The following is a 23,793-nucleotide window of genomic DNA, read 5'->3' as shown; positions in this document are numbered from 1 at the left end:
ATATCCTGCCGTTTATCGAAAAGTAAAACACAATGCAATTTGATCAAGACTTTTGATCATGCAGGTAAATAAGATTTAATTGAAGCTACAGTACATTTTATTAAGACTTTTTCAAATTACTTGAAAATACTGTAAATAATTTTAGCAAAATAGTTTGATTTCACACAGATTTAAGTACATAAAACATATATGTGAACGTTTTTTGGGTTAAACACCATAATTTTTTTAAACAGAATTGTAGGATACGAATTCATAAACCTAGTTTTTCGTGTATTTAAGTTTGCAGATTTTTGCAGATTTTTGAAAAAAAAAATGCAGATAACTCAAAATTTCATCTGGCATCCCTGCCTGGCACCCCTGTTCAGTGTGGCGTCGGTTGTCATTTCAATTGTGTGAAAGAGGAATACAGTTCTCTCCCAAATTTTTTTGTTTTTCGTTGGAACAAATAAATAAATCGTATCTTAACATAGTGTAAGAGGAAATCGTGCTCTGTATGCAACTTTTGAATTATAAAGTAAGTGAAGGGTTATTGATTTGTAGAGTGAATAAAAAATCCAGCAATTTTGTGAAAAATCTCATTCCATATAGCATATTTCGACGCATGTGTGTGTAGGTGAGAGACAGTGCTTGCTAACAAGTGAATGTTTGCTTGTGGTTGGATGGTTCGGCTAAAAACTGGTACATATTCGTAATCGATTGTTTTATAAATAAGAATATGAGAAAAAAGTAACCGTTATTTGTGAAGTGCATTGTTCAAAATATTTCGATAGAATACACAAAAAATGCGAATGGCCTTAATTACAAACGCAGTGTTGTTTAGTGAATCCGCATGGTGTATCGCACCTCTTTCTGGTGAGTTCCAAGCAAGGTTGTATCGAGAAATTAAAAGTAAGAGTGTGTGCGTGCAACATGGAGTTAAACTTTTCGAAGTGCCATGGGAACCTTCACAGCAACTGCCCAGAAAGTTTAACTCCATGTTGCACACACTCTTTCCCTTTTACTTCTCGATATCATAGGTACTCGCGATCTTGGTTTGCATTAGTGTGAGTTCACCACTCCGTGCCACGAAAACCAAATCAAACGAACAATGGACCGTGCCAGAAAAACCAAAACATAAACAAAGTCAGCTTCCATCGGAGTGCAGGCTTGCCACAAAATACAGATTTTTCAGCACAGGCCCGAAACGCAAACGAATTTTTTTTACAGTTAAAATAAATTTGAGCAGTTTTTGTTAAATTGGCCAAAAAGATAAACATTGTTAGCATCTTTTGACATGTTCAGTTTTTGGAAAGAATATTATTCTTTAAAGTTATACTCGATTGAGTGTTTGTTATGTGCCAAAAAAATCTGTATTTGTGGCAAGCCTGTCGGAGTGACAGAGTCGGAGATATCTATTTTGACAACCGCACCACTACACACTCAATCGCGAGTACCTTTGGTAGAATGCCATGAGTTCCAAGGTGGCCCATACAACTTTCAAATGTGTATGCATGAATGAAATAAAGCAAGCTACGTTGATTTGTTGTCAGAGTGAAACGGGAAGACAAGGTGAATAACTTGAAATGTGGATTCAAATTAAATACAGTTATCTGCTGTATCGATTATCTGAATAAATGAAATTTACTATCTATATTGAAATTTTGTTAGTATGAGCTATTAATACTTCTAATTAAAATATCCAGATTGTTAAAGATCTGGCTTGCTCTAGATTTCGCCCCAAATTGCAAACGGAATCCTGCGTTAAAAGGAGAATGAAAAAAATGCAGTCCAATGGTGTCCAATTTCTAGAAGAATTTGTTTCTTTGCATGAATAAGGCTCCTAACATGATAAAGGTGTTTTATCTGCAAGAGGCGATGGGATGTGATTTAGTGCATGCATGTTTAAATTCTTATCTTATTTATTTTTTTATTGGACACCAACGAAATGGGCCGCAATGGTGTTTTGTCTTACAAACTAATACACACATTAACGCCTAAAGAAAAAAATGAATTTCCTTTTGATAACATCACGAGACTAGTGTTGCCAGATGGTGCTCGTGAAAATAGAGTACAATTTTTCAAATTGATGAAAATACCCTAAATGGCGAGGGGGATATAACACTCCCGAGATGAGCTCGCAATTCGGTAATTGTCCTCCCAGGAGTACCTTCCTGGTGGCACCGACCACTCCAAGTTGTGGCCAATACTGTCAAAATGGTCATTTTCATTACCAGTATTGAAAACCATGAATTTTGATACCCATTGACTGCGCACATAAGAACGTCTGTTGATCCTGTCGCACTTTCTTTCCCGGTAAATACAATCAAAAGTTCTCGCGATACAAATACTGAACTGTTTATTACTAAAATACTTTATTCGCGGTAAATTAAACTGTATTTCACAGTAACTGTGCTGAACCGAACTGTTCTGACCTGTTCTGAGGTCTGTCAGGGAATGGGACTGTTCTGAGGTGGTTTTCCTACAAGAAAATGTTCGGTCAGGACAAATTCACTGACCTCTTCGTCCTGTTTGTGTTCTGTTATTTACAAATATGTGTGTGTTTACATGTAACGCAGAGTGGGAAAACTAGACAACATAAACTGAGGCAAAAACTACACGAAAACAGTACAGTACAGAAGTTTCTGACTAGAATCATCGTCTTGTGTGTAAACACCCATATTGTCCAAAATCGTACACTCAAAAATAAAGTTACCGGTTGAAAGGGTTAAAAGTATCCTTTTAAACGGTACTCGAGGTTTACCCTTTGCAAAAGGGTACATTTTATCCTTTCAAAAGGGTTAAAACTATCCTTTCGATTCTCCTCACTGGCGTTACCCTTTCAAAAGGGTAACTCTCTTTGCAACAAGTACCACTAGCGCCGCCCTGGTTTCTGAATTCGGTACTTAAATCTGTTTGACGTTTTGGATCGTGCTCGTGCGTGGTGCGTGTTTTTTAAGTTTTCCAAGTTTTTCTTAAACTTTTAGAGTTGTTCCTGAAGATTATGGCCACTCCGGTGGACCATGTGCTGCACGATCGAGAGGTCAACTAGTTTCCCGGTACCGAGTCGTTTTGCATCTCGCTGGAATCTTCGTATTCGATCCAACAGATGATCTTATCTGATGGTGAGAGATTTGTTTTTTTTATTTAGATTACCGGGAGTTCCGGATTAACTTTTGGGTATTTCCTTTCTGCAGATGAGTTGCGTTGCACGCAAGGTTGCACCCGGTTGTCACGGCTTTATAGAAGACGCATCTTGGAGAAATACGCGAAAATCGAGGTGATCTTCAAAGCCAACGGAACGTCCAGAGTTCGACTCGGTTTGCAACCACGACGTCTAACGGTCGAGTGCAAAAAACTTCCGTTGATTGGCGCTGCTGGAGGTAGCGAAACGGGACCTGCAGAACCAGGGGCAGAACCCGAACCGGAAACGAGCGCAGAATCAGAGCCACCGACCGCCACCGGAGCCCGCTACGGAACTAGGTAAGACATGAATGCTTGTGTGTGTGTGTCGCGTTGATTTATGCAACATTTGGTTTTAACCACTAACTTCCGGCCTCCTTTGTCCATAGAACCGGAAAGCACCTGCTTCGGAACCATCGGCCGAACCAGGACCGCATCCAAGGCCCGAGGTGTCCTCCAAACCGGAACCGGAAAGTACTTCCGAGCCGGGATCATCCTCAGAAAGTACCTCGGAACCAGAAGGCAGAAAATGGAACTCAAGTCCAAGAAGATAAAGCGTGCCACCGGAGGTGAGAGTTTTTTGCTTGTATTTTTCAAGTGTTTGTTTTCTGAACATCTTCCAGACTCATAAATGCTCATTCTATTTCAGACTCCCGTCCACCAGCGAGCGAGAACCCGAGCCAACATTCGAGCTGGAGCCCAAATCGAAACCCAAAACAATGCCGTCCTCTGTGTCGGAACCCATGGCCGAAATCACGGCCAAACCCAAACCAAAAAACCACCAACACACGTGGACGTGGACTCCGCGGCACGACTTCAACGTGATGGACTGCACAGACATCGTGATCGGAACAGCCCGCGAGGAAACTTACCGCGTGTGTGACTACTACACCCGTGATCGGTCCACACCGCGAGGACTTTCTGGAGGACAAGTCGGATCTGACCGCCACCGGAGGGTTCGAGGTGGACGGCACCACGGCGATCGTGTTAGTCGCAAGCTGGCGGCGATTTGATGCACGTGATTTGGGCCAAGGGACAGGAACCATCCAAGTTCACATATGGCGAAGTTCAAAGCGTTTGCCGCTCGATGAAAATACAATTTGAAAGTAGTATCTAATATTACTGTTGACTAATTGTTTATTTAAATAAATAAATTAAATTTATCCTTTATTCAAATAAACTGCATTTTTAACACCCTACTTATTAAAAATCCAACAGATGGCGCCACTGGTTCAACAAAATCTGATTGACTCATAGATGTCGCTAGTGAGCGCGCCGCTCCATGACAAGTAACCTTTTAAAGGGTACTAGGCCAGTACCCTTTCGAAGGGTTTCGCCCTCGTACCCTTTCAAAAGGGTGACGACGGGTAAACTTGAAAAAAGGATAGAAAGTACCCTTTTAAGGGTTAATTTGATTTTGAGTGTATGGTTCTGTAAATGTCCTCCCGAGAGAACCTCCCTGAGGGCACCGACCACTCCAGCACGCAGGAAAATATTTTGTAGAATCAGCCTGTACAAGGCATTCATGAATGCATGAATGATTTGAAGCAATAACTAGCGAAAATGCCTCACTTTCTTCTGATACAAGTCGCCATATTGAAATTGCTTGAAGATTCATACCCGTGTCTTACCGGATACAACTTGCTGCTTCGAACAACTTTGGCGCGGGCACCACACTGGCCTAGGCCGACGAGAAGATGGCCGCAAAGCAACCTCGCACTCCTCCGGGGCACCCGGCAAGTGTTCGCAATGTCCGTGACATTTTCGGTTGCATCGATCACCACGACCAACCGCTTGTATTAGAACGGGCCAGAATCCAAGTGGCCACGGTGAAAGTATGCTGCTTCCAGAGTTCGGCCGCTGCAAAAAATATATAATTATTTATAAATAAAATTATGTAAACTTAATTAAACTTGTTGGAGTGGTCACGATTAACAACCCTGCATCTACTGTCGGGTCACCACTGTCGGGTCAACTGTGACCATCCAACGCGAGTGACCACTCTTATCACGGCTGCACGCGACCTACAGCAGCTGATCGCGGTGATCCTCTCGCGAGATGGACGATCGTGATCGCTGATAGGACCAACACCAACAGCAGGATGCACTTTTGCGGGGTCGATGACCGCCGGGCCGGGTTGATGACCTGACCTGCCTCAACGAACGACGGGAGCAGCTGACCTGCTGCGATTTTTAGTTTTTAAGTTTTACAACCTCTCGAACCGGCAGATCGAAACGGTCGATTCTGCGCCTATCAGGCAATTTAAATGTGTTAGGCTTAATATTAATAAATGTAGTCCTTTTTTTTAGTTCGTGTATTTAAAGTAAAAATTGTGTTTAAATTAAAGAATTGTGTTTTACTGTGATTTCGTGTTGTTTTAATTGTGAAACGCGTGAATTCCGGAAGCCACCCTACGCACGGACTACCCACGGCCAACGAACCAGGACCGGACCAGCCAGCCCAATCCGATCCGGTCGATGCTGGGAGCCACCAGAGCTGTCGAAGGCTAAGGTTTTTATTCCGGCTCCCCAACATTCTGGTCCTTCGAACCGGATCGGACGGATCCTGGTTCGCGGGAGGAAGGACGGTTGGACGCTACATTGCCGTTTGTGGACGAGGTTCGTCGCCATTGGACTGCGGCGTGGCACGGTTCGCCATCGCTGCTGGGAACAATCAAAGCGCGCCAACGGTTTGGCCATTCATTCCTGGGACAATAGGACATTGTACCTCAACCCGGACAACGAACTTCGCGCTTGGACATCTACGCGCCAACGTGTTGCGTTTGGTAAGTGGAACCACTACGTATATGTCCGCCGAAGCGGTCAGACATTCCCGGTACTGACACACCTCCCATCCACATCTACGCTGTACATTCCGCTGGAGCGAACCGCTGCGTGCGTCCCATTGGATCGAGCGAGCCATCGCTGCGCTGCGCGGCGAGAGTGCGTTTCCGGTCACGGTCAGCCATTTTCTGGAACATCCGGTCAGCCATTTCCTGGACCATCCGATTGCTGCGTTGCTGCCGGAGCCATCCGACTGCTGCGTTGACACACTGTTCCAGAAAGGACACCTTTTGCCCAGGTAAAATATTCTAAGCACAGTGTATGTCAGCCGAAGCGAGTCGCTACAGTGAAACTAACACCATTTTTCGACCACACAACTCTTTACTCGAACCGGCTGGACACCGGTGATTGTACGTGCTGTGACCACGTGGAGGTCGCTGACTATCTGCACGACTCCAAGCCGACACGCGGCGACTCCGAGGTCGCTGGAGATCTACACGACGATCTGCACGACTCCAAGAGGACATCTAACGGTGGCCACAACCGTTTGCTACCGTTCAGACCACCCGAGAAGGACGACATCAACGTGTCTGACACGTGCCAAGACGGATCGTCACGTGGACTGAAGAGGCTGCGCAACTGTTCGTTTCTACCGGTGAGTGCTAAAGAATAGTATATTGCCGAAGCTAAGACGACAGAAATACACAATTTTTAAATCGAGTTTGTATCCTCTTCGCTTACACCACGCATCCCTGAGGTCATCCCATCCGCTGATTGATTTACGATCTGATCTGGTTCACGTTGTTTTTTGGTCACTGCTACTGTTTCTCCAGGTGAGATACACTAGCAAAGTATATGGCTTGCCGAAGCCAAGGCACCGTTGATACCAATGTCCGTATATTTAACAGGTCCGGCTGAAAACGCCTCGGTATAGTATTAGTAAGCAAAAAAGTGTCAACATTCGCGATGCCTCAGGTGATGACGTCATACCGCTCTCGCTTCTACAGGATGGTATATAAAATTTATTGAAAATGTACTTTAAATTAACATTTATGAACCAATAAATATTTTTTACGTTTCAACAGATGAAATAATGATCATGTTTTGCATAAAATCAAATATTGCAACAGAAAAGAAAGAATACACTAAGCATTTCTGAATGTAAAGCTCTTAACCACTTGTAGCTTAGAGCAGAATCGATTTTTCACGCCATTCCATGGGGGTAGTACCGTCAACTAGGACGAATCGGGACTGCAGTCTGAATAGGGACAGCGCTTATAAACGACAGCTACACCAGCAGGGCTTCCTGACCCTTCACCTGTTCCTCGGAGGCACCGAATCTGGAATCCTCGCTGCTGATTGAGCTCATGTTGGTCTAGTACGGCAACAAGTCCGAGCTGGAGTTTGCCATTCACCCAGAGCCCCCTAGATCTTGCCCGCTAAACGTCGATCTGAAGATCGCTGAATACCTTCTCCGCTGCTATCAAAACTAAACGCACGATCAAGTTCGTCAGCTGATCCCCTACCGGATTCGAGATCGGTACCAACTACATTTTCCTAAACGTCGTCACGGGTAGAGACCTCGTCAGGGTGCAACATGTTGTTCAACACGACCGCAAGTTTGATGGCCTCGCCGGTGTTGACAACTTCTCCAGCAAGACCGGTGCCAGCACGCACGTGTCGTGTTCTAAGATCTGGTACCGACTGTTGTGGAAAAGGTCACCACGGTCGGCACCGGAACGAACCATTAGCTGTTCCACCAGAGCAGCTGATTGAAGACAAAGAGGATGCCTTCGACAACGACGTCGTGTTGGTCCGCCTCCGCAAACTGGCCGGCCAGTGCACCGATCCGGAATGATTTCTGATCTCCAAATCATTCCATTCGGTGGCACCGAATCTGGATTAACCTCGCTGCCGATGGAGCGTCTGACCGTCGACAACGGCAAGAAATTCATGCTGAAGTTTGCTATGACCCGGCCTCGCAGGTCGCGACCGCCGTCGTTAAGCCGTACAACTGGACATCGACGCGCACCCGACATACACCAATCTGAACTAAAGTCTCTATTAGGCACATTAATCTGACTGTCTGATTGGCCAGATCATGTCCTTGGTCATCGTCTATTTAAGCCTCGATTTGATCGAGTTCCAGACCAATTTGGTGCTAGAATCCACCGAGAGTGTCGCCAACGAACAACCCTCCGTCGTCTGGCCAACGAGATGGTCAAGTGGTATACCGTGGGACTACTCTGATAGACTCCGATAAAAAAAATCATGGCTAAAACCACTATCCCAAATCGGCTATGTGTCCCGAATCGCCCTAGATTAAGTTTTAAGTAAATGGTGCTGTCAAAATTCTAAATGAACGGTAAGCGACTGAGTACACACTTCAAGTTGTGATTTTATTGATTTTTTTTTTCCAACAAGCAGAGCGTTCCGGAATACTAAACAGGTCCACTTAGGCCCATCAATGCTTCCTTCTGTGTTGACCAACTTGAGGAATTTTCGCAGGCTTCACCGATTCCGTTTGCTGGGAGTGAAAATTCAAAAGAGAGTTGATCCCGAATGCCGCGTTTTGATTATGATGGCTGCTTTTGCTGCTGCTGGAGAGGTGCATGGTTACAGTTTCGGCCTAACTGGTGCCAAAGTCGTCCTCGTCAAGCCATAGAATGATCGGCAGCTGCAGATGGGGCGGAAGGGGATTTTTGCTACTGGGAAGCATAGTTGAAATGTGGCAGCGGTGTTCCGAGCATAGATTTAAGCTGCTTCTCCTGCTTATCGTTGGCCATAACCGGAGGTCCCAGCAACGACGGTGGTTTGACGCACTGCTGATGATTCCGCTGCAGTTGGACATTCCCCAGCCGACCCGGAATTGACTGCTGCTGATGGAGTTGATGCTGACTGAAGTTCCCCTCACCGTGCTGTTGCTGCCGAGGGCTTGATTGAAACGGCTGTCGGTTCCCAAAAGACGGCTTCAGGGGATCAAAAGCGTCTGCCTCCGGCGTTTTCCGGCAGGCCAAATCGTCTCTACGTTCCTCTTCTTCGACCGGCGGGTTGCCAGTCTGGTTCCGAGCTTGTCCGATCTGGCCAGTTCGCGAATTGTTAACACAGCTGGAATAAAAGAAATTAGTACCTATCAAACTATAATATTCTCAATATTTACCAGAGATTCTTTCTGGAGCTCGTCGTTCAGGTGTCCGGGAAGCTTTTCTGATGGTTTTAGGGCGTTGGCGCGGTACAGAATCGACTAAATCGTCGAAGAACATGAAAAGTTATAAAAAATCCCATTTCAAACCATACCAAAACAAACGGTATGACGTCACACATGCTCTGCTCTGACAGTGCACGGAGAGAAAAACAACATAAAATTAAATTTCGTAGCTAAATTTGACAAAACCAATTTCTATGCGTGCTAACACTAATACTTATATAGAAACATAGCCGTACCTTTAAAGGATGGATTACCTTGCGTTGATACTACATGCCGTTTTCCACCTCTTCTTCGCACACCCACGCATTCAATTTGAGCTGCCCACTTGACCGCTAAGGACATTTTGGTTTGACGTCTCGAGCTACCTGGTGCTTCCGGTTCTGATTGAACTCCCAACTGCTTTGGGTACGATCAGTTACTGCTAAAAGTAAGTAATTTGCTACAGCAGTATATGTTCTTGCCGAAGCCAGGACGAAACGGAATACTACAGCACCACACTTTTTCGCTTTACATTGTCTGACGTCATGGCACCCCGGAAGTCCTTGTTAGGACCGACGCTGAAGGCGTTGACCGTTAAATACCAAGAGTTACAAGCAGCGCTCAATGACATCTTCAAATTTGCTGATAAATTTAAGGCGGAAACAACCGCTTCCCAGGTGAGTGTGCGCTTGGAAAGTCTCAACAAGCTGTGGGATGTTTTGTGCACTACCTTGGTGGAAATCAAATCTCACAAAGACTACAACCCTGAGGATGACCCTACCTACAAAAAGGACCGCGAAACGTTGACTGAAGGCTATTACCGAGTAAAATCCCTTCTACTGGACAAGCTGAAGGAACGACAGGAAGTTCCATGTGAACCGACCCACAACGACACGATTGTTGGGGGGACTGATCACGCCCGTTTGCCTCAGATCAAGCTTCCTATGTTCAAGGGGAACATCGACGAGTGGCTGAGTTTTCGTGACCTGTTCCTCTCACTCATCCACTGGAAGTCTGACCTACCGGATGTGGAAAAGTTCCACTACCTAAAAAATTGTCTTGACGACAAACCCAAGAGGATCATTAGTGGACTTTCAACCACGTCGGTCAACTACAAGCTGGCATGGGATCGTTTGCAGAGGTACTACAACAACCACAAGGTACTTAAGCAGCGACTGGTGCAATCGTTGTTTACCCTTCCAACCCTCGCCGAGGAATCTGCCACCGATCTGCATTCCCTCGTTGACGAGTTCGAGCGTGTTCTGAACACCCTCGATCAGGTGGTCTCACCCGTTGACTACAAGGATCTTCTGCTGGTTAATTTACTCGTTACGCGTCTGGATCCTGTTACGCGTCGCGCATGGGAGGAAGTATCTACGGCGAAAGATTTGGTTAGAGATTCGCTAGGTGATTTTGCGGATGATTCAAGGGAGGAATCTGCTAACGACACGACGAAGGACACGTTGAAGGACTTGTGCGATTTCCTAAACCGACGCATTCGAGTTCTGGAGAGTTTGCCACCGAAAACTGTGAACAGTCGGGCTGTTCAACACCAACAACAACAGTACGTTCCCAAATCCAAGGCAAAAAAGGTTAGCTACAGTACGGTGCAACATGCTGGCTACTCGTGCGTGGCTTGTAAGGACAACCACTTACTCTACCAGTGTTCTGCATTCCAACGGTTGACGGTGTCGGAGAGGGACGCATTACTCAAGACGCATTCCCTCTGTCGCAACTGCTTCAGAACTGGTCACCAAGCCAAAAACTGCACGTCCAAGTACAGTTGCAGGAACTGCAAGGGTCGACACCATACTTTGGTATGTTTTCAACAACAACCGGAAAGGGACAACGCGGTGACGGCACTCGCGGTTGCAGGGAGCAACAACCCTTCCAACTCCAAGGAAACCCAAGGTCCGACTACATCCCACGTGGCAAACATGGCAGCCACGAACCCATCCGTATCAGGCGCAGCAACCCAAGCTGCATCCCAAGTGCTGTTGGCTACAGCAGTGGTCATTGTCGAGGACGACGATGGCAATCGGTACCCTGCTCGCGCACTACTCGACTCGGGGTCGGAGAGTAACTTCATATCAGAGCGACTGGCGCAGCTGATGAAGGTCACGCGAGAAAAGGTGGACATTTCCGTGCTAGGAATCGGTCAATCTGGCACAAGGGTTAAGCACAAGATTCACGCAACGGTGCGGTCTCGGTTATCCAACTTCGAGCGAGACATGAACTTCTTGGTGCTCTCAAGGTTACGGTCAATCTGCCAACAACAACAATCGCAACAAATGGATGGTCGATTCCGGACGGAATTGAATTGGCAGATCCAGCATTCTTCCAGTCCAAGAAGGTGGACATCGTCCTTGGCATTGAATGCTTTTTCGAGTTCTTTGAAACCGGTCGAAGAATTCCCCTGGGAGACAATCTACCAGCGCTGAACGAGTCGGTGTTCGGCTGGGTGGTATCCGGTGGTCTCTCGGTTCCATGCAACTCCACGCAGGTGAAGTGCAACGTGTCAACCTCAGAGAAGATGGAAACTCTGATGGCACGGTTCTGGTCGGCTGAAGACGTCGGTTTGGACGACGCGTTCTCTCCCGCTGAAAGACGCTGCGAAGAGAACTTCCAACACACGGTTCAACGGTTATCCGACGGTCGGTATTCCGTTTCCATGCCCAAGGTCGAAGGTGGAATCTCCAGATTGGGCGAATCCAAGGAAATTGCGTTGCGACGGTTGCACGCAACCGAGCGCAGACTGGCAAGGGACGCCAATTTGCGGAAACAGTATACAGATTTCATGGACGAATATCTGGAACTGGGTCACATGTCCAAGGTCGAAGCAACAACTCCAACCCAGGTCAACCGGTGTTTTCTACCGCACCATCCGGTGGTCAAGGAGGCCAGTATCACCACCAAATGCAGAGTTGTTTTCGACGCTTCTTGCAAAACATCTTCTGGAGTCGCGCTGAACGATGTGTTGCTGGCAGGGCCGGTAATCCAAGAAGATTTGCGCTCTATCATTCTGCGGAGTCGGATCAAGCCGGTTATGCTTGTGTCTGACGTAGAGAAGATGTTCCGTCAGATCATGGTCCACCCAGAGGAACGGCCATTGCAATCCATTCTGTGGCGTTTTTCTCCGGACGAGGAAGTTGGCATCTACGAGCTGAAAACCGTCACTTACGGCACAAAGCCTGCTCCATTCCTCGCAACCAGAACGCTAAAACAACTAGCGACGGATGATGGACCTCGATTTCCGCTTGCTGCACGGGCAGTCAACCAAGACACCTACATGGATGACGTCATCACCGGAGCTGAGGACGTCCAGTCAGCAATCGAACTTCGGAAGCAGCTAGACGAGATGATGCTACGAGGCGGTTTCAAGCTTAGGAAATGGGCATCAAATCGACAGGAAGTGCTAGCTGGGATTGCTGAGGAAAACCTAGCGATTAGCATGGAGGAAATCAACCTTGACACGGACCCTGGAGTGAAAACTCTTGGTCTCACATGGATGCCGAAAACGGACACGCTAAAGTTCCAGTTCAACATTCCCGATTTGGGCAAGGTTCCTGAGCTCACCAAACGCTTCATTTTGTCAACAATTGCCATTCTTTTTGACCCTCTTGGACTGCTAGGACCGGTCATCGTAACGGCCAAGATTTTCATGCAATCTCTGTGGACGTTGCTGAACCCGAACGGAGAACGTTTGGATTGGGATGAGGCGGTACCTGAAATGGTGGGTGAGGTCTGGAGGAGATTTCATTCACAGCTCGCTTTGCTCAATGAACTTCGCATCACTCGTTGCGTCATCTGCCCTGAAGTGTTCAAGATGGAATTGCACTTCTTTTCTGACGCATCTGAGAAGGCCTTTGGAAGCGGTGCGTATTTGAAAAGCGAAGATCCAAAGGGCAGGATATCCGTGAACTTGCTCACATCCAAAACCAAGGTGGCACCGTTGAAGAGCCAAGCGATGCCAAGATTGGAACTTCGCGGTGGCGTTTTGTCTGCTGAACTCTACGTGCAAATTCTGCAATCGCTGAAGATCAAAATTCCAACCTTTTTCTGGGTCGACGCCATGTGCGTGTTGTACTGGCTACAATCACCACCATCAACATGGGTCACATTCGTCGCCAATAGGGTGGCCAAGATTCAAGCTCTCACGGAAGGCTGTGTCTGGGGACACGTGCCTGGAGTTGAAAACCCCGCAGATTTCCTGTCACGTGGAGTCATGCCAGCAGATCTCATCGATTTGGTACCATTCTGGAAGCCAGGCTGGGTGAAAAAGACGAATGAGCAACGTCAACCACAACCGAAGATCGTGACGACGGAAGAAGCAGAAGAAGAGCGAAGAAACACTGCGGCATCGGTAGCTGCAGCAACTACGGCTGAGTTCAACGTTTGGTTCATCTCTCACTTTTCTTCGTATCCCGATCTGGTCAGGCGTACGGCGTATTGGCTACGCTTGAAGGATCTGCTTCGCATGCCCAAGGAAAAGCGGTTCAAATCGGACTTGTTGACGGTTGCGGAGCTGAAAGAAGCAGAGTTCGCATTAGTAAGGCTCGTTCAGAAGCAAGTTTTCGCTGATGAATGGAACAAACTAACCAAGGGAAAACCAGTTGCGAACAGTTCACCACTGCGGTGGTTCAACCCGTACATTTCCGATGAACAGCTCATTAGAGTGGGAGGACGCTTACGTCATTCATTGGAATCCGAGGACACGAAACATCCCATCGTACTTCCGGCTAGGCATCAACTCACACGACTTCTTTTCCGACATTTCCACGAGAAATTGCTTCACGCTGGCCCACAACTGGTGTTGGGAGTCGTACGATTACGCTTTTGGCCACTTGGGGGCAGAAGTGTGATCAGAGAGGTGATCCATCACTGCAAGGAGTGTTTCCGGTCGAAACCCGTGGCTGTTCAGCAGTTCATGGGAGAATTGCCTTCTGCTCGGGTTACCACCTCGCGACCGTTCGCGCGGACAGGTGTGGACTACTTTGGACCACTTTATGTGCGCCCAGCCCCAAGACGACCTGTAGTTAAGGTTTACGTGGCACTCTTTATCTGCCTCTGCACCAAGGCTGTCCATTTGGAATTGGTAACAGACCTATCCACAGAGCGTTTCATCCAGGCACTTCGACGATTCGTAGCCAGGCGGGGAATCTGTGACGACATTTATTCCGATAACGGAACGAACTTCGTTGGCGCTCGTAATAAAATGGCCGAACTTCTGTTGCTGCTCAAGGACCGTAAACATCGCGACATCATCTCCAAGGAATGTTCAAACCAAGGAATCAAATGGCACTTTAATCCACCCAGCGCACCACACTTCGGAGGCCTCTGGGAGGCCGCGGTTCGATCTACAAAGAAGCTATTATTAAAAACAATCGGCGAAACACCCGTTACCGCAGAAGATCTCAACACGTTGCTAGTCCAGGTGGAAGGCTGCCTCAATTCTAGGCCGCTAACTCCGATGTCCGATGACCCTAATGACCTGGAACCATTAACACCGGCACATTTTCTCGTGCAATCATCGCTGCAAACAGTACCCGATGCTGATTTATCAGCAATCCCGATGAACCGGCTCGACAAATTCCAGACGATGCAGCGCATGCTGCAAGATTTCTGGACTCGATGGCGGAGGGAGTATTTGTGCCAGCTACAGGGACGGGTCAAGCGCTGGAAGCCACCAATACAGATCGAGATCGGTAAGCTTGTGGTCATCAAAGACGAGAACTCACCACCAATGCGATGGAAGATGGGAAGAATTTTCGAGGTACACCCAGGCGAAGACGGAGTGGTTAGGGTAGTAACACTGAAAACTGCCGACGGCTATCTCAAACGACCGGTGGAGAAGCTGTGCATACTGCCACTTCCGGAGTACAGCGACGCCATGGAATCAACGGATGCAGATCTTCAAACCCAATCCTAACTTCCTATCCCTATTCCCACATCCCCGAAGAGGTTTTGTTTGTATCTTTTCAGAAACTGGTCATTTCTGGGTGGGTGAGATGTTGGAGTGGTCACGATTAACAACCCTGCATCTACTGTCGGGTCACCACTGTCGGGTCAACTGTGACCATCCAACGCGAGTGACCACTCTTATCACGGCTGCACGCGACCTACAGCAGCTGATCGCGGTGATCCTCTCGCGAGATGGACGATCGTGATCGCTGATAGGACCAACACCAACAGCAGGATGCACTTTTGCGGGGTCGATGACCGCCGGGCCGGGTTGATGACCTGACCTGCCTCAACGAACGACGGGAGCAGCTGACCTGCTGCGATTTTTAGTTTTTAAGTTTTACAACCTCTCGAACCGGCAGATCGAAACGGTCGATTCTGCGCCTATCAGGCAATTTAAATGTGTTAGGCTTAATATTAATAAATGTAGTCCTTTTTTTTAGTTCGTGTATTTAAAGTAAAAATTGTGTTTAAATTAAAGAATTGTGTTTTACTGTGATTTCGTGTTGTTTTAATTGTGAAACGCGTGAATTCCGGAAGCCACCCTACGCACGGACTACCCACGGCCAACGAACCAGGACCGGACCAGCCAGCCCAATCCGATCCGGTCGATGCTGGGAGCCACCAGAGCTGTCGAAGGCTAAGGTTTTTATTCCGGCTCCCCAACAAAACTTATCGTTTGTTCTATTTTTGATAAAATTTTGCAAGCACAAGTCCGGCAGCAGTTCTTCACCGAGCGCAATCAATTTTCATACTAAAATAATCACGTAGAATTTTTGCCGAATGGCGCACTCGAGTCCCTTTCAAGCTACATTTCAAAACACATAAAAACTACATGGAAAACCCTGGTGGCAAAATATCATAAGGCTTTTCACGTAACATCAACGTGAAAACATTTTTTTGCCAGTACACTCAAAAAAATATTCATGTTGAAGTTACGTGAAAAGCTATGTGGTATTTTTCCACTAATGTTTTCACGTAACTTCTACGAGGTGACGCTAGTAGAAATGAAATATGTTTTGCCAGATCATTTCACGTTGATTCTCCGTGTTCCACACGTAAAAACTAAATGAATCAACCAAACATGTTTGTTGTAGTAAACCTAATATGATTTTTTTTAGTTTAAGGAGGTTATTTCATTCTTTTTTGGAATAAAAATAAGAAAAAAATGTTTTTTTTTTAATTTATTTAAATTTATTTTATTTATCAATTAATAATTTACTGCTGAACGATCTCACGGATGCATGCGTTGCAACGATCGCGATGCAACGCATAACACTTCTTATCCAACAAAAATACCACGACGATGATTGACTGCAGTCATGTGTTCTTCTCACCGTCGATCTACGATTCGTCGAGTTATTGGCTGCTCCTAGTATTTAGCGCCACACGCGTGGGTTGATGCCTTGAACTTGTTCTGGCCGGCATGAGAGTGACCGCAAAGCACCCGGTGTAGATGATCGGATCAAAGACGGACAACAGCTCCATTAGCACTTCTCTAGGACACACTCGGAGATGCCCACGTCCTTTTCCGGAAGTTGGTGTCACCACGGTAGCACCGACCTTGATAGCCATTTCGACTGAAGAAACTTGGATTGCCTTTTAGGGGTCCGTCCGGTCAGAATTTCCACAGGGATACACAGAAAAAAAAAGTTTAATTTTGGAATGTTGAAAATTTGGTAGGTTGAATATTACCTCTTTATTTGTGTAATATTACATAAAAAATGTGTAAAAATGTGAACCTGATGAACATTCATCAAAAACTGATGAAAATTCATCATTTTCTGGGGTAAAATTTATCATTTATTTTGCCACAAAATCTGTCACCATTTCCTGATGAATATTACCATCATTTTTTTTTCTGTGTAGTAAATTCTTCTTCCAGAGACCGGTTTCTGTAACGAAACATGAATTAAGCAAAATGAAACATTCTAAACTTAATATTACTTACCAACTTTTACATTTTTAAAGAAATTTCACGAGCACAGTCCGGCAACAGGTCTTCACCGTTCGCCGTAAATTTTCATACTAAAATAATCACGTAGAAATTTGGCGCACTCGAGAAAAAAAGATTCGTTGAAGTTACATTTCAAAACACATAACAGCTACATGAAAAATCCTAGTGGAAAAATACTATATGGTTTATCACGTAACTTCAACGTGAAAACATTTTTTTTGCCAGTACACTTTCACATTATTTTTACGTGTGTCACGTAAAACGGGCCTAGCGAGGGGAAAATCGGGGTTACGTGATTTTTCACGTAGCATTAACGTGTGGATTATTTTGAGTGTACACTGTCACATCATTTTAACGTGTGTCACGTAAAAAGAGCCTAGCGAGGGGAAAATCTGGGATACGTGATTTTCAGGTAGCATCAACGTGTGGATTATTTTGAGTGTATAAACCATAAATATTTGCTCTAGATTTTTTTTTTTACCTTCTAACGCCCATACATACATTTTTTCAACCTGGTTCAACATGCGTTAGTTTATATAGAATGTTAACGTATAACCGCAGGCCAAGGATTGATATCTAAGAGCATGCAATGGCACTGACCTTGTTGCGTGCTCTTCGGTTGACGTCCACGTAAGGAACATCCTGGAAGGAGCGCAACTAACTACATCCGTAGTTCTGTTAGATCATTCGAATTATCTTGATCAGAACAGTATAGCTCTGGTTCCTTACGAGTGTCCTATTTTCTTACCTCCACGTTGGCTTGGTTTTCATGATGACCTAGCTGGTGGCCTGTGGAAACGGATCGTAAACCTTTGACCACCGCACTATGGGCCATCTCCATACAAACAGGCGGCCAAATTATTTTTTTGCTTTTTAAATGTTTTTTTCATACAAATTTGGGTAATTGTATGGTATTGAAATGATATACGTCGATTTTTATGACTTTTCATGTTTTTCAATAGTTGATTGTTTATAATAAATAGTCTTTTCATACATTTGCAAGTGCAAAAGAATTGCGTATATATTGTATTGCAAGTTTATATTATTAAATTATGGATAAGCTCCCACCCCACTTTGAGGACACAACCCCTCCCTCCTCTTTCTTTCACACCCCCCCCCCCCTCCCCTCCTCCCCTCCAACAAAATTTTGTTAAACGTAATAAATCCATTTAAAGTCAAATATTTATTATTTACTGCTGTGTGTTTCTTTTGTGAGTCCATGCCATATAACTTGAGACCCACCCCCACGCCCCACCTACCCTTTACGGGCATAAATTGCGAAAATTTGAATTGTTAAATCAAATAACAGAAAAATTAATTTTATTCAAAATATTAATTATGAAGTAAAACGATAAAAAACAAAACATATTCTTACTAATCCTGATGTTCTTGTTCATGAAAATTCATTTGATTATAGAGTTTCTGACGGCTTCAGGATATGTTAAAGGTACTTTTATGATGTTTTGTACTAACCAACATAGAACTTAAATGTGGATCAGTTTCATGGATTGATCGCAGAAATTCATCATGCTATGTCAATATTTTGCTGAATACTTTTCGGTATCAAACTGAGATTCTCCAATTTCGCTTGAGAAACTTCGGTACGAATACCTTATTTTGACTAAGGTACTCAATTTTAAATGTAGGCAACAGAAAATTCCAATAAAGTCATTTCGAACTTCTTGAAACCAGGTATTGATTTTTGAAGCGACGATGCCCACGAAGTAGGTAGCAAAGCAAGTGAAATAAACGGGCGCATATGTAGATTGCAGCAAATTTTGATAAAACGTAAATGTTCAAAATGGCATATCTCCGAAAACGCAAAAAATCGCAGGCTGGAAATTTCAGCAATGTTAGATTATGATCCAATCTTTTAAGTGATCTTAGTTTCATGTTTAGCATCGGTTAGCAAAAAAAGTACTCGATTAACAAACACAAAAAAATAAGTTTTGTCAAAAAAATGCTCCAGTTATACGATGAAAACTTCAGTTTTTGGTTTGGAAATAACATTTTATCTGTCAATAGTTTAGAAGCTTATCTCATTACCTTTCCAATGATGTATAATTGTCCTAATAAAATATTTAAAATGGCTGAGCTATGTTAAAATTAAACAATCAGCCTTTTTTACGAAAAACCCTAGTTTTTTAATCCATTTTTTGACTTTCAGCTTGCGTATCTCCGTAACGAACAAACTTACAGCTTTGAAAATTTGGATTTTTCTTAGTTAGAATGTTTACTTTCGAGAAAAAAATACCAAAAAATATTTGGAGAAGGTCACTTTTTTGAAACTTGACCACCCAATGCACCGCGGGTCAGAGTCGAGACGGCTAAAAGAAAGGGGCGCGACAATGTGGGAAAGGGAAGTAATTTGTGATAGTAGACAGACGGTATTGTTTTGATTCGCAGTATGTTGAGTCAACTGCTGTGGATATACCTGAAACATCGCACAACGGGGTTTCTCTTCTCTTCATTCTCAGCTACCGCCTATCTCCTATTTTTATTTTGCTCTACTGATTCTCGCTTCTTCACTGATTCTTCTATTTAATATTTATCATTTGATTTTGATTTGACTAACTTTTGATTCTCTTTTCTCTCAAAGCTTTTCACTCTTATTTACCAATTGATACTGCTGTAATAATATCAAGTCTATTTATCATTTGCCTAATCTTTTTTGATTTTATTGCGAATTTATATATTTGATTATATAAATTATCATTACTATTATCTAAGCTTGTTCTGTATCTCTATTTATTAACTATTGTCTAATTTTACATCTAATACATCTAGCTTCTCATTTTTATTCTTTAAATACGCTCATCATTCTCTTTCTATTGATTCTTTGTTTTCTATTGTTTTCAATCTTCACCCTTTTTTCAAACAAGTGAGGTTTGAGCCCTTACTCAATTTATGGAATGGTTAAAGGATTAAAACAAATATTACTATTGTACTTTTGGTAAACTTTTATAACATGCTTAGGACCAAAAATTGTAACAAATCACCGCGACAAAAGAAATAGCAACAGATAAACACGACTCAACACTAGGAAAGATTTCAGAAGAAAACAATACACAGTAAAATAACAATTAGTTTTTGAATTCAAACTAAAATATAACAGTTTTTGCTTTAATGAAAATTGATAGGCACACTATAAATGGTTAGGCGCTTATACTTACATCAAACCCTACGTAATGTACCACCCCCGGCCGAGTTAAATTGCGTAACCGGAAAAGAAGGTGTGCATGCCTGGCATGAACACTCAAAGCGTGTTCTAGCGTGCTGCTCGTACTGACTCAGAGCAAGGGTGAGATGTAGGTGTAAGGGCAGTGCGTGTTCGTCGGGAACCTAGTGCATAAGATCGGTCAAGGCCCGTTCTTACACTGAAAATTGCGAATTGCGAATGTTAACGTATAACCATGAAAGTTTCATCCAATTTGGTCGGTCCAGTTTCAAGTAATGGCGAAAAACGTAAAAAATCTCGATTTAGCTCTGGGCGGGAAGGGGTTAAGGGTATGTACTATAAACATATCTAGACTTTTTGGATTAAGTCCTTTATACTAGAGAGCCTGGAGCTTATTAGAGAACGGACATCTCAAACCAAAAGTACCAATCGAAGCACGAGAACTGTCAAACGGAGGTACCAAGCGAGCCTAAGACAAAGGATTTTGATCGATTGGTACCTCCGTTTGACAGTTCTCGTGCTTCGATTGGCACTTTTGGGTTTGAGATGTCCGTTCTCTAAGCCGGGACCGTGGTGTAGGGGTAAGCGTGGTTGCCTCTCACCCAGTCGGCCTGGGTTCGATCCCAGACGGTCCCGGTGGCATTTTTCGAGACGAGATTTGTCTGATCACGCCTTCCGTCGGACGGGAAGTAAATGTTGGCCCCGGACTAACCTAAAAAAAAAGGTTAGGTCGTTAGCTCAGTCCAGGTGTAGGAGTCGTCTCCCTGGGTCCTGTCTCGGTGGAGTCGCTGGTAGGCAGTTGGACTAATAATCCAAAGGTCGTCAGTTCGAATCCCGGGGTGGATGGAAGCTAAGGTGTAAAAAGAGGTTTGCAATTGCCTCAACAATCAAGCCTTCGGACACTTAGTTTCGAGTAGGAATCTCGCAATCGAGAACGCCAAGGCAATGCTGTAGAGCGAATAATTTGATTTTTGATTTGATTTGATGTCCGTTCTCTAATAAGCTCTAGGCTCTCTACTTTATACATATGAAACACAATAGCTTATAGGAACGTTTTTTTAAAAAAAAACCTCTAGATATATAGATGATTAACTTTCGACACTTTCGAAAAAATGAAATTCTTCGAAATTTTTGAATAAGGTTAAAAAGATTAATAAACTTTTAGCATTTCTAGGCATGAATCAATACATAATTATTGATTTTGAAGGTAAACGAAAGCATTGAATGATTTTTTGCAAGAATGCTAAGAGCAGAATGGGGGGAGGGCAGAGAGGTTGGGGGCGAGAGCAACCTCAGAAAGCTGTGCATTCCGTCGCCCCCGAAGACCAAAATTTGTTCCTGAAATTTAAATTGAAATTATTGCAGCTCGCTGCCTCGTCCCGGGTGGGACGAGGGATGAGGGCAACTCTTTCAAAAGTTTGGAATTGGATACGACGTAACTCTTTCAGAAGCGCTCGCCGCGAATGCGACGAGCTAGTTGGATGTCCTGATTGTTTCCCAACCACGGCTTGACCCACGAGAGGCTTTTCGGCGGAAGGCAGCAGGCGCGCGCCTCATCTTGTTGATGCCTCGTCCCGGGTGGGACGAGGGACGGGGAGTGAGGCAACTCCGAAGAGTTGGGAAGTCTTCACCCCCTACCACGAAAGATCCAAACGGTCCGGCCATCGAGAGGCAACTGGCTGACGGTGACGACGAGAAGGCGATGCGCGCTTCTTTTCCAGTTCTGGTCCCTCTCTCTCCTGCTGCTGCTCTGGTCTCTCTCCTGCTGCTGCTGCTCTGGGCTGAGCTTTCCTGCTGCTGCTGCTGCTGCTGCCGGTCCGACGTCTGAGACGAGAATGTTGGAATGAAAACTGGCGCACTTTCTTATATATGATTCGGCCCGCTACTTCCCCTCCTTTTTCGCGACCGATACTCGGTCGCGTTGCTCGGATGATTTTCCCCTCAAAATAGGTACTTGACATTCCCGTCCGTGAGTGGGAAGCGCTCATTTTGCTTGCAAAATCTCTGCATTTTGAAAACATTTTAAAACATTCAATTGTTTCAATAGTAAAACTATTTTGCCAACAATGAAAGTTTTATAGCAAATTGCTGAATAATTTTCGAATTTGACGGATGACGCAGTTAACCAGGGCCTTCGGCCCGGGTTTTTTGGAATGGCACCCCAGTACCTTCGACAAAGACGTAGTCTACGTCAAAACATCAACTAAGAAGTGTTAAAATGTTTCAAATTTCATTCTCATGAAATAATTATTTTTTTGTGGGATTTTTCCACCCAACCGTCGCCAGCGATCCACCGGAGCAGGCTTGTTTTGGTGTGTTGTTTGTACATATGGCATGGAGACGACTCCTACACCTGGAATGACTTAACGGCCTAACAACAACCCGGGGGGCCGGGACTGACGGTTTACTTCCTCATCCGATGGAAGGTTGGAGCCGATGGGAAACATGCACTTTTTTGCAATTGGGTCCTTAAATTAAGCTTAAGCCCCAGAAAAAATAATTGGTCTATAGTGGCCACCGGTTCCAGTAACCCGGAACATCCGGAAAACTTGATTTTTGCAGTTTTTGACATAAAACCGTCACACGGACCAGTCTTTAGAAACGGATTAATTTGCAAATCATTGCAGAAGGATACTACATGAGTGGGTCTCGTGGCGCAGGGGTAGCGGCTTCGGCTGCCGATCCCGATGATGCTATGAGACGCGGGTTCGATTCCCGCCTTATCCACTGAGCTTCTATCGGATGGTGAAGTAAAACGTCGGTCCCGGTTTCTCCTGTCTCGTCAGAGGCGCTGGAGCAGAAATCCCACGTTAGAGGAAGGCCATGCCCCGGGGGGCGTAGTGCCAATAGTTTCGTTTTTCGGATACTACATACTACCCCTGACTGTTTGGTATCGATTCTGGCCAACTGTGGCCAAACCGGAACCGGTTCCAGGGTACCACTAAAACGGTTCCAATAATTGTCACGCTAGAAACCCGTCATGTTGCATATCAAACTTAATGAAATTGAATGTTATGACCATCTGAGGTAATGCCGATGTCCCATGACCAAATTTGGTCACTCCGAAACCGGTTACCGGTGGCCACTGGGGGACACTTACGGAATATGTAATGAACCCTACCATTCGACGTATCAAACTTCATGAAATTGAAAGTTATGATCATCTGAGGTCATGCCGACGTCCCCTGACCCAACCTGGATACTCCGGAACCGGCTATCGGTGGCCACTGAGGGACAATATCGGAATATGCTATGAACCCTATAATCTGACGTATCAAACTTCATGAAATTGAAAGTTATGACCATCTGAGATCATGCCGATGTCCCCTGACCCATGTCGACCTCAAAGGATTTAAAATAGATTTTTAATTCAATTTTTAAAAACTAACTTCACGGCCTTTCTTGACAGAAAAGGTCCTACTTGACAGCTCGTTCCAAGGGGACCATAATAGCTCCATCGAAAAAATGTTGTCTTGTCAATATTTTTTTTTGCATTAAAATGAAAAAGTGATCAGAAATGGTTTTTAATCGTGTTTTTTACCGCCCACACATCTTCCCTCCTCCCCTA

At 44.8% G+C, this 23,793-nt stretch overlaps 3 protein-coding genes across 3 annotated transcripts in view; all 3 read left to right on the top strand.

Annotated features, from left to right (window-relative positions):
- Nucleotides 1-358: 358 nt before the first annotated feature.
- LOC6051051 (protocadherin-like wing polarity protein stan) overlaps nucleotides 359-23,793 on the top strand; it is an 86,087-nt gene continuing 62,652 nt past the window's right edge. Inside the window, exon 1 of the mRNA XM_038263587.1 lies at nucleotides 359-852. The gene's annotated coding sequence lies outside the window, so the exon portion shown is untranslated. The remainder of the gene's footprint in view (nucleotides 853-23,793) is intronic.
- Nucleotides 2,904-6,615, top strand: LOC119769169. Its single transcript, XM_038261073.1, has 5 exons — nucleotides 2,904-3,101; nucleotides 3,174-3,459; nucleotides 3,549-3,728; nucleotides 3,809-4,145; nucleotides 6,256-6,615. Exons 1-5 carry the CDS (start codon nucleotides 3,086-3,088, stop codon nucleotides 6,613-6,615), a joined length of 1,179 nt encoding a protein of 392 aa, XP_038117001.1. The 5' UTR covers nucleotides 2,904-3,085.
- Nucleotides 9,675-15,296, top strand: LOC119769168. Its single transcript, XM_038261072.1, has 4 exons — nucleotides 9,675-11,327; nucleotides 11,384-13,804; nucleotides 14,726-14,834; nucleotides 15,112-15,296. The coding sequence occupies exons 1-4, from the start codon at nucleotides 9,675-9,677 to the stop codon at nucleotides 15,294-15,296; spliced, it is 4,368 nt and encodes a 1,455-aa protein (XP_038117000.1).

Source organism: Culex quinquefasciatus, chromosome 3, assembly GCF_015732765.1.
Source record: "Culex quinquefasciatus strain JHB chromosome 3, VPISU_Cqui_1.0_pri_paternal, whole genome shotgun sequence".
NCBI classification, from domain to species: Eukaryota; Metazoa; Arthropoda; class Insecta; order Diptera; family Culicidae; genus Culex; species Culex quinquefasciatus.
The sequence above is the reverse complement of the archived record's forward strand: the minus strand, read 5'-3'. Positions and strand labels throughout refer to the sequence as shown.